This window comes from Trichechus manatus, unplaced genomic scaffold, assembly GCF_000243295.1.
Source record: "Trichechus manatus latirostris isolate Lorelei unplaced genomic scaffold, TriManLat1.0 scaffold00052, whole genome shotgun sequence".
Lineage (NCBI taxonomy): Eukaryota > Metazoa > Chordata > Mammalia > Sirenia > Trichechidae > Trichechus > Trichechus manatus.
In genome coordinates, this window is record NW_004443988.1 from 9130743 (window position 1) to 9142222 (window position 11480).

The 11480-nt window shown below is 42.1% G+C and overlaps 1 protein-coding gene across 1 annotated transcript in view; it reads left to right on the forward strand.

Moving 5' to 3' along the window:
• PLB1 (phospholipase B1) overlaps window positions 1-11480 on the forward strand; it is a 153182-nt gene that overhangs the window by 24886 nt on the left and 116816 nt on the right. The window contains 3 exon segments of the mRNA XM_004377697.3: window positions 6519-6590; window positions 7555-7629; window positions 9730-9793. Coding sequence (XP_004377754.3) covers window positions 6519-6590; window positions 7555-7629; window positions 9730-9793 — 211 coding nt within the window.

Consider the following 11480-nt stretch of genomic DNA (forward strand, 5'->3'; position numbering starts at 1 on the left):
CCTAGTTGAGGGATAGATGAGCAGGCACACAGAGAGGAATGCAGGTCTCACACTAATAACCAAAGGATTGGGGCACAGTAAGTGTCACAGGGGTTCAGAGGAGGAGGAGGCTTTCAAAGGTGGGATTTTACCCTTACTCTTTCCAATCTTGCTCAATTAGCTACAAGGTCCACAGTTTCCCAGTAAGAGTTCCTTAAGGCTCCCATATCCCAGGTCAGTGAGGAGGGAGGAAGTGAGATATGAGTTTCCCCAAGTATGCCTATTTCCTAGCTTCCCCATGGGTGAGATACGGAGCCATCCCACGGCTTGCACAGCAAGCACACCTTTTAGAACCAGTGCTTCAAACCAGTTCATTCTGGTTTGAACCAGTTTGAAGCCCTGTTTAGAACACACCTGCAACACCTGCAGGCATGAATAAATCCATAAGAAGTTAAGAATTTCACAAAAAAGACCAGACTTACTGGTCTGACAGAGACTGGAGGAACCCCTTAGACTATGGCCCCTGGACACCCGTCTAACTCAGAACTCAAGCCACTCCCAAAGTTCACCTTTCAGCCAAAGGTTAGATAGGCCTATAAAACAAACAATAACACACTTGAGGAACTTGCTTCTTAGATCAATTAACTATACAAGACCAAATAGGCAACCCCTGCCCAAAAGCAAAGACAAGAAGGCAGGAAGGGAACCGGACAAATGGAAATGGCAAGCCAGGGTGGAAAGGGGGAGAGTGCTGACACATTGTGAGGATTGCAACCAATGTCACAAAACAATTTATGCATAAATTTTTGAGTGAGAAACTAATGGGCTCTGTAAACTTTCACCTAAAGCACACACACACACAAAACCCAAACAATAGTTTAGCTTAACTAGTAAAGAACGTCTGCTTTGATGATTGTGCTTTTTTAAGAACTATCCATATGGGATCAAATTGACAATAGCAACTTGAAAGATTAGACAGGGGAGTGGAGCCAAGATGGCAGTCTCATCAGACATGCCAAGTCATCTTTCTGCAACAAAGACCTGAAAAACCAAGTAGAACAGACACAGGCATTAATCCTGGAACCCTGAACCTTAAATGAAGGGATAAAGTATTAGACTGGAAGCCACTGAGAAGAAATTGATTGGAAACAGCAAGCAAGTAGAGATACAGAGTGGAGGTTCCCTACCAACTGGCACGACACAGCATGGCCATCTTGGGATAAAGCCGAAAACCCCACATGGAGAGCACAGAAAGGCACCTTCATGGAATTCCCAATAGGAGATAGAGGAATGGTGCAGACACACCCAGAGTAAAGTAAGACCCCATTTGCTGGCTGCTGCTCAAGGAATTGCCCAGACACTCTCATACAGTAACCAGAGGAGCACACTTCTACAATCACCACCCTTCTGGTGAATAGCAACAGAAACCACCCTATCTTGGCTGCCCTGACTGCTGGGGACCACAGTAGGAACACCCCTATTCCCCTCCTCCATCTAGCCCCATCTGCCCCTCCCTTCTCCCCCCTCTGCCCGCCTCTCCCCTCTGCCCTGCCATGCCACAGCCCTGAGTAGAACCAGCCCCTTGCCATCTCCTTCCCCACTGGTTCTGCCTCACCACACCATGGCCCTGAGTGGAACTGGCCCTACACAATCTCCCTCCCCATTGGCACCCCCCCCCAACACTGTGGCCTTGAGCTGAACTGGCCCTGTGCCACCTCCCTCCCTGCCAGCTCTGCCCTGCTGCACCACTGACAAAGGACCTGACCCATGCACCCCTACTGGACCTGCCTCACTGCATCATAGCTGAGCCACCAGCCCTGCTTATCCAGACAAGGTGTTTAAAATTTCATGCCCATAGACAAGAAAGCAACAAAGCATGCCTCGCATGCCTGCCCAGACATATCAAAACAAAAAAGCAAAACAAAACAAACTTACAATCAATAAATAAAGAAAATAATACTTGAATGTCTCAGAAACAGCAGACAATATCAAAACATATAAAAAAGCAGGACAAGATGGCTCCAGCAAGTTACTGAAATAAAGAATCAAATGACCTTCAGTAGAAGAAAAGGCAGTGGAACTACCTGACGTGGAATTCAAAAGACTAATGATTGGGACTTGCCAAGAGATTAGGAAAGAGATTAAGGAACACACACACAAAACTAAGGAAAAAATAGACAAAATAATGGAAAACAGAGACAAAACCAACCAAAACATAGCCAAAATAAAAGCAAACACAGACAAAGCAATAGAAGAATTCAGGAAAATAATACAAGAACAAAACATTAAAATAAATAAACAGAAATCATACAGAAAACAGCAATTAGAAATCCAAAAGATAAACAACAAAATTTTAGAAAAGGACACCTCAATAGGAAGTTTTAGGGGCAAATTTGAAAAATGGAAGACAGAATCAGCAAAATTGAAGACAAATCCATTGATGCTACTTTGAGAAAAAATCAGAGAAAAGAATAAAGAAAACCTAAGAATTAAGTGGGAAACAATCAAGAGCAAAAATGTGCCAGTCATCAGACTTCCAGAACAGGGGGAGAAAATGGAAAACAAAGAGAGGATTGTTAAAGATTTGCTGGCAGAAATCTTCCCTAATATTATGAAAGACAAAAAGCTGACCATTCAAGAAACTCAAAACACCCTGTATAGGATAGACCCCAAAAGAAAGTCATCAAGACTTATCATAATCATACTCACCAAAATCAAAGAACAGGAATCCAGAGAACAGCTCAAGAAAAATGAAAAGTCACTTACAAAGGGGAAAAAATAAGACTAAGCTCTGATTACTTGGCAGAAACTATGCAGGCAAGAAGGCAAGGGGATGATATATGTAAAAATTTGAAAGAAAAAAATTGCCAACCAAGAATAATATATCCTGCAAAACTCTCTCTCAAATATGATGGTTAAATTAGGAGATTTCCAGATAAACAGAAATTAAGGGAATTTGTAAAAACCAAACCAAATTTATGAGATATGTTAAAGGGAGTCCTTGAGTTAGAGAACCAGAAATATCAGACAACAACGTGAATCCAAGACACAGGACAGCATCAGCCAGATAAGAACCTAGGTAATGAACTCTCAATGATAAAACAAAACCAGAAGATTTAAAATAAGGAATCAGAGACATCAATCTGTAAATGATGAAATCAAAATGATAAAAGATGGTATAAACAATGTATGCATGGAACTTTCAAATGGAGAGGAAGTCAAGGTGATATCAAGTAATAAAAGACTGGTTCAAACTTAGGAAGATAAGGGTACATTTCAAATTAACTGCAAAGAAAGTTAACAAACCTATTCATCAAAATAAAAAAAGAAAAACATAAAGACTCAATAAACACAAAATCTGTAATACTGAAAGAAATTCACAAACAAAAGGAACTCAGCACAGGAAAGTAAGAGAAAATGTCTGCACCACAGAAAAAAGCACAACAAAATGACCGCAATAAACTCACAGCTATTGATAATCACACTGAATGTAAATGGTATAAATACACCTGTAAAGAGAACAAGAGTGACAGAATGGATAAAAAAACAGGACCCATCAATATGCTGTCTGCAAGAGACACACCTTAGACACAAAGACAAAAATTTATTAAAAATCAAAGGATGGAAAAAATATATCAAGCAAACAGCAATTAAAAAAGAGCAGAAGTGGCAATACTAGCCTCATATAAAATAGAATTTAAGGCAAAATCAATCATAAAATACAAGAAAGGATATTATATGAGAATTAAAGGGACAAAAGGGTTTAAAGTCAGGAAAAGTGTGCATCGGGGTTGTATCCTTTCACCATACCTATTCAATCTGTATGCTGAGCAAATAATCCAAGAAGCTGGACTCTATGAAGAATGGGGCATCAAGATTGGAGGAAGATGCATTAACAACCTGCGTTATGCAGATGACACAACTTTGCTTACTGAAAGTGAAGAGGACTTGAAGCACTTACTGATGAAGATCAAAGACTACAGCCTTCAGTATGGATTACACCTCAACATATAGAAAACAAAAATCCTCACAACTGAACCAACAAACAACATCATGATAAACAGAGAAAAGATTGAAGTTGTTAAGGATTTCATTTTACTTGGGTCCACAGTCAACACCCATGGAAGCAGCAGTCAAGAAATCAAAAGATGCATTGCACTGGGCCAATCTGCTGCAAAAGACCTCTTTAAAGTGTTGAAAAGCAAAGATGTCACCTTGAAGACTAAGGTGCACCTGACCCAAGCCATGGTATTTTCGGTCACTTCAAATGCATACAAAAGCTGAACGATGAATAAGGAAGACCAAAGAAGAATTGACGCCCTTCAATTGTGGTGTTGGAGAGGAATATTGAATACACCATGGACTGCCAAAAGAACGAGCAAGCCTGTCTTGAAAGAAGTATAACTGGAATGCTCCTTAGAAGCAAGGATGGTGAGACTACATCTCACATATTTTGGACATGTTATCAGGAGGGATCAGTCCCTGAAGAAGGACATCATGCTTGGTAAAGTAGAGGGTCAGCGAAAAAGAGGACGACCCTCAAGGAGATGACTGTCTTCCTGACACAGTGGCTGCAACAATGGGCTCAAGTGTAACAATGATTGTGAGGAAGGTGCAGGACCAGGAGCTGTTTCATTGTGTTGTAGATAGGGTCACTATGAGTCAGAACAACTCGAGGGCACCTAACAACACATGTTAATGAGCCCGGACTCAATCTACAGGGTTATTAGGTTGTATCTTGAATAAATCTCTTTTGAGATATAAAAGAGAAACTTGAGCAGAGAAGAGAGGGACCAAGAAAGAAGAGCTGGAAAAGATAAGGGTAATCTGTGTTCAGCAAGGCTTCCAGGTGATTCTGATGCAGGCTCATGTTGGATAACCACCATATGAGAGCAATCACTGATCCTTTGGCTCCAGGATCCCTGCTGAGAAACTCCTAGACTCAAGGGAATATTGATGACAAGGACATTCACCTAGAGCCGACAGAGAGAGAAAGGCTTCCTCTGGAGCTGGCGCCCTGAATTCAGACTTCTAGCCTTCTAAACTGAGAGAGAATAAATTTCTGTTTGTTAAAGCCATCCACTTGTGGTATTTCTGTTATAGAAGCACTAGATAACTAAGACAGGTTGCCATTCCTTTTCCAAAAGGTTAAGCTAATTACACCCTCTTATCTGACTTTCCTTTCATTTGGGTTAACAACTAATCTCATGAAGGGTAAAGTTCTTTCCTTGTCTTCTTGTTTACTGGGGCACAGATACTGGAATAAGATATTGCTGAAGAATCTGAAATCCTCATGGAGGATGGCAGAGTCAGTGACTGAGCCCCATCCTGTAGCTTCCTGCTTCTGTGTCCCCTGTCAGTGTCCTTGGAAGGTGAGGTGAGGGACAAAGATGCCATCTGAGCACAGTGCTTGTGAGCAGCTGGGCTGACAGCAGACCATGAGGGTCCCACGCAGTACATAATAGCACTTGAAAAAGAAAATATATAGTCTCTCAAAGCCGTTGTCTTTTAAAAAATGTTTATATATTTATAATGAACATTTAAAAATAACAAAAAGATCCCTCCCACATCTAATTCTTCAACCCTTTTATGTAAGCTTATAATCTGCTAGTTTCCCCTGCTGGCATACCATAAACTTTTTTTCTACGTTGTTAAAGTTGTTAATAGCCTTCATGGTTATCATTTAAGTAGCTGCCTATATCAGAGCTGATACCACTATCCTCATTCCTGAATCGCTACCATTCTAGTTGTTGGGGAGTGTGTGGGCTGTGCTGGGTTCCATGTCACTGTACCTCTGTGTCCTAAGTAAGGACAGGCTGTGGGGACCAGACCCAGGACCCATAACTTGCTTCACTCACAGCTTGTGTAAGCAGTTCTCAGGTGATAGGGTTTCCATTGTCTACTAGACTCAGACGTGTGTACACAAGGAAGGGAGCCCTGGGGAAAGAGCCACATGCTTTCCATGACTTCCCATACCTACTCTCCTCTCCTAGGGAACTGCGACTACTGAACTGGCCAGAAGATGGGCAACAGGGAGAAGAGGAGGACCCAAGCAGGATAGTTAGCCTGGAATCTCAGAAAGCTGCATGACCACTTAGAGACACTTTGTTTGATACAGAACACCAGTGTCCTAGTTCCAGCTCTGCCCCGGCTAACTGGGCCCCATCTTGACCTCGCTAATGCTCAGTTTCCTCTCCTGTAGTATCTTGATGGGTAGACTAAGAAGTCCCTTCACAGTCTAAAAATCAGTGATTGTTCTCATATGGTGGTTATCCAACATGAGCCTGCATCAGAATCACCTGGAAGACTTGCTAAACATAGATTGCTGGGCCCCACCTCCAGAGTTTCTGGAGATTCCACAGGCCTGGGGCAGGGCCTAGAAACTTGCATTTCTAATTAGTTCCCAGGTGCTGATGCTGCTGGTCCAGGAATCAAACTGATAACCAGTGGTCTAGAGTCTTGCTCAATGGTACCCTGGAATGCTGCTACCTATACAACACTTTTCTCTTCTAAGGATGTCTCATCACCTTCTTTTCTAGATGGAGCCAGCAGGACAGAAGGATGAGCCATTCAGTGCAGAAGAGAGGAGGCCAATGAAATGTCCCAGTCAGGTGGGCAGGGACTGGGCAGGGAGGCCATCTCAAACTGAATTGGGCCCGGGGGAGAGATAGGGTTACCAAGTGGGGCTTTGCTGTGAAGTGAGGGGTCTTACCTGGCTGGGACATCAGGCCCATTGGAGTCTTGGGCCTGTTCTTCCAGGTCTGGGCATGGCTTTGCTCTCTTGGGTTATACTTCTGGGCCACAAGAGCAGTTTTAGTAGAACTGAAGCCCCCTCCACACCTGGAGTGGGGAGGTTATAGAAACAAAGCCATAGCTCACCAGGACCCAAATGCTGCACCCCCATCTTCTCTACGTCCCGAGACCCTGTCCCAGATGTCTTTTCCAGACCTTCCTCTATCTTTGTGTGGAGAAGGAGGCAGGGTGTCTGAGTATCTAAGTAGTCTTAAAGATGGGTCATTTTGCTGAGTCTTAAATAACTGTAGTATGTAGTATGTATATAATCAATGTTTCTCAATAAACAGATGAGAAAATCAAACAGAAACCCATGGCCATCGAGTCAATTCTGACTCATAACGACCCTACAGGACAGAGTAAAATTGTCCTAACTGGACATAAATGAATACAATTCCTTTCATCATTTAGTGCTAGTGAAAATCTTAGCTTTCGTGTTGAATTGGTGTTTTTTGCTACTAGACAACAAGAACAATATAATTTGTCCTGTTTCCCTCTTTGCTTTGGCTGCCAAGGAGCTTAAAATTAAGTGCTCTGCTCACTGAAATATATATACTTAGCCAGGTGCGTGAACCTCCAGGATAGCAAGAGATAACTATTGCAAAGGGGACATTTCGAAGCACTAATGAGCCCCTTCAGGGAAGAGATGGGCAGCACAGAGAAGAAGAGCCAGAGAATGGTCTGGTCATCATTTAAAGTATGATATGATTGTTCCAAACTGGCCAGGGGTATTGCGAGATAATAAAGCCTGATAATTAAGGGATACATTACCTTCTTCTGCAGGAAGAGCCCTATCTGTTTACCTACACGAATAGCAACTACCTGCCCAGCTCATCAAAACCCCAAAAGATGCCTGAGGTATGGAAAGACTTTCTGTAATTAACAAACATGCAAATGAACTATGGGCTGTGTGCCTTGTGAGTCTTTGGAACCTTCCCACGTTGTTTCTTATGTCCTGGAATCTCACTGTCTCTGGGGTTGCTGTAGGCTGCAGAGGTAATGGCGGCTATGACGAATATCTGAAATCCAGGCTGGGGAAGGGTGGAGGATCACGTGTGTGCCTGTCCTCTGGTACCTTGAAGCAGGTCTACCCTAAAGGTCTTATCTTTAGAACAGCCTTACAACAACATCCTGTGGCTTCAGAGGGCATGTTGGGGTTGCTCAGCACTGCCTGCTCCCTGTCTGTTGTGATGTCGGACACCAGACCCTTCCCAGATCTCTGTCAGATCCTTTTAATCTCATTGGAGGCATTAATCCGAAGAGAAGTTTAAGAAAAGGCAGAGCAATGTGGGGAAGTCTGAAACCAGAAGGTACAGAGACAAAAAGTCCTCAGCAGTTGGTCCACCCCCATAGGAGCACTTCACACTTACTCACATCTTGCTTGTTGCTTATCTCATGAGCATCTTTCAGATACTTCCTGTCAATATCAGATAGGGCACCCTGGGCTCCTCTGAGAAATGGAGGAATGCCTGAAGGTGGATGTCTTTGTTCTCAGAGAATTGGGCACCCACATGGGTCAAGACAAACTCAGTCCTGGTGATGTCCCTGCCTCCCTGTTGTGTATAAGAGGGTAGGATTTACTCTAAGTGGTGGACACAGAGTTGATGGCCTGAGCCTCCACTATGAAGCCAAAGAGATACTGTGTGGAAGACTCTTGATCCATAAACTTGCCCCACACTTTCTAACAATATCATAACAATGAGGATACATCTGAGAGGTAGTAAGACACAGTGAGTTAAGAGAACTGGCAAGGTATTTAGCCTTCCTGAGCCTTGGTTTTTTTCCTCTGGGAAATGGTGATAGTAATAGGCCTACCTCATATTAAATTGGAATAAGTTAATACGTATTAAGCACTGAGAATAATATCTGGCATACCATATATTAGTGTTGCTATTATTGTCATCTAATAAGAGGAAGCAATACATTCCTTCAGGATATATTTATTGAATGCCTACTATGTACCACTAGAATACAAGCTCAGTGAAAGTAGGGACTCAGAGTAGGAACCTAATAACTATTGGATGGATGGATGGATGATTACCAGGCATAGGAGATAAAAACATAAATAAAATATTTTCCTTGTCCTAAGGAACACAGTATGGTAGAGAAATATATAAGTTAACCAGCATTGCAACACAATGTAATAAGTACCATAATTAAAATTTTATGGGATATTCTGGGAAGCAGAGGAAAAGAAACTAACTCAGACAAGAGAAAGTTGAAGAAGGCTTCCCAAAAAGTACTCATGACCTCAGCCTTGAAGGATGACTAAGCTTGAGCCAGGTGGACAGGAGTGTAAGAAAATTGAAAGTAGCGCTAACTGCTTGGGCAAAGGCATGGAGGTGTGGGACAGCACAGTGAGTTTGATCAGGGGCTGGTAGCTTAAAATGTCTGGAGGCCTCTTCGGGCATGCTAGGGAGAATGCACTGATGTTAACACGGAGTAGTAATTTATTTTTTCAACCAACAAATACTTATTGAGCATCTACTGTGTGCCAGGCAATGTTCTAGGCTCTGGGAATACAACAATGAAGGAAACAAACAAAATTCCCTGCCCTCACTGAGAATGTGGACAAGGGAGTGACATATTTATGTTGATTTTAAAAAAGTCACTCTGAATGAATTCAGAGGGGCAGGGAGGAAGTACACGGGACTGACGGTGATCCTGGTGAATACTGCAGCATTCCAGGCGAGAAATAGCAAAGGCCTAAAGTTAGGCTGAGGTCAAGGGACTGGAGAGGAGGAGACGGGCTAACAAAGGACATTGTGGACAAGTGGACGTGAATGTTGAAGGAGACAGAGAAATCGAAAAAGATAGGTTTTTATCTTACCTTAGGTGATATTTTCCAAAATAGAGGCCCTACATCTCACCCAATTTCCTAGACTGCTAGCTCCATTTCATGCTGCCATCATGAATTTCATGGAAATTCATGTTATTTCTGTGTGTGTCTCATTGCAGGTGAGAGAAGGAACGGAAGTCAGATGTCCTGACAAGGATCCATCCGACTCGATTCCTTCCTCAGGTACACAGCTTGAGCTGAGTGATTTTTAAACTCATTTGAGGTCTGAAGTCATCAAAGTAAGAGCCACTGTAATATGACAAGGACTTTCCACATGATCTGAAATACTCCTGAGAGGTTTTATAGGAACAACAGGAATAGCTTTGTATGTATACTTGTCAGTTCATGCCTGTGTTTGAGTTATTCTTTAACTAAAATATGATAGCAGCATCACTATCAGAAAGCATTTATCGAGCACTAACCACTTGCCAGGCCATGTTCTACAAAGAGACCAATTTAGTTGAGTGAGTTGATGTCACTATCCCTGCCTTTAAGCCTTGAGAAGGATAATTTGTTCTCCAATAAGCAAAACTGCCTTTCAGCAGAAAACAAAAATAGGCAGTCTGCAATCCCTGACAGCCTCATTTGCAGAATGCACTCAAACACCACACAGATCAGGAAAACACATTCTATTATAAACATGCCATCTTCACTGCCTCTCAGGGTTTCTAAAACGAGCAATGTGGGCACTGATCGGGACTCGTGTCTTGTTTTAGGCAGAGGTCAGCAACTTTCCCAAGAGGAGCTGCTGAAGGGCTAAGCCTTTCTGAACCAGCATTGGGAGCCATGGCTATGTGCAAGGTCACACAGGGCATGCGACCATGGGGAGTCACGGGAAGGCTACATGGTGACCCACATGACTCAAAAACCAGTCCAAGGACTTTTTTTACAATGGTGCTACAGGTTGCCATGCTTAGTCGTGGAGGGTGACTCATTTGTCCATTCATTTATTAGATAATCATTCAGTTTCTCCTACGTGCCTTCAGGAGTTTATAATCTAGTTGATCTATTGCTCTCATAGAAATTAAGTTTAGTGATGTCACAGTGAGTAGGAGGAATCTTTCAGGGATGGGACCTGTCTAGCCAGATTGTCTGAGGACAATATTTCCTTTTTCTTATGCTGAATATTAGTAGAGCAATAAATGCCTGGCTCAGCCTTTCCTTCCCATCTTTACACACTCAACTTAAGTCAAATGACTGGGAGGTAAGTTAAAAATCTTCTCGCCAAAACTTTGGTATATAACTGACTCTTGTTCTAAGTTGCAGAATAATGGAATAAGTTATATAGATCTTATACTACATACATATCTATAATCAAAAAAACAAAAAACAAAAAAAAAAAAACAACAACCAAACCTGTTGCCGTCAGGTCGATTCCAACTCACAGCAACCCTGTAGGACAGAGTAGAACTGCCCCATAGGTTTCCAAGAACTTTAGCAGCAGAAATAAATTATCAGCTTCATATCTAGGTCCTCCTATAACAAAACCCCTTACTCAAAGTTATATACAAAGCATCTGAGTGTTTTAATAGCCATATTCTTTACAATGAAATAAAAGCCATCCTCTTTTTAATCTTATCACTCTGAAACGATGATCTGTAAAGCATTTTGCAATCTTTGCAGATTATGTTGCTACTACGGCAGTGATAACCAACCAGTCCATTATAGCATATCTCAACACTTAAAAGCCAGATAAAATATGAAATTCTTCCAGCCAGATACCAATCTAGGAAATGAACTCTCAAGGACTATCCAAAACCAAAAGAAATACAACAGAAAATCAGAGCAGTTAATCAGTAAATGACAACAACATCAAAACAATAAAAGAGGGAATAAACGGCATAGGTATAGAACCTTCTAATGGAGAGGA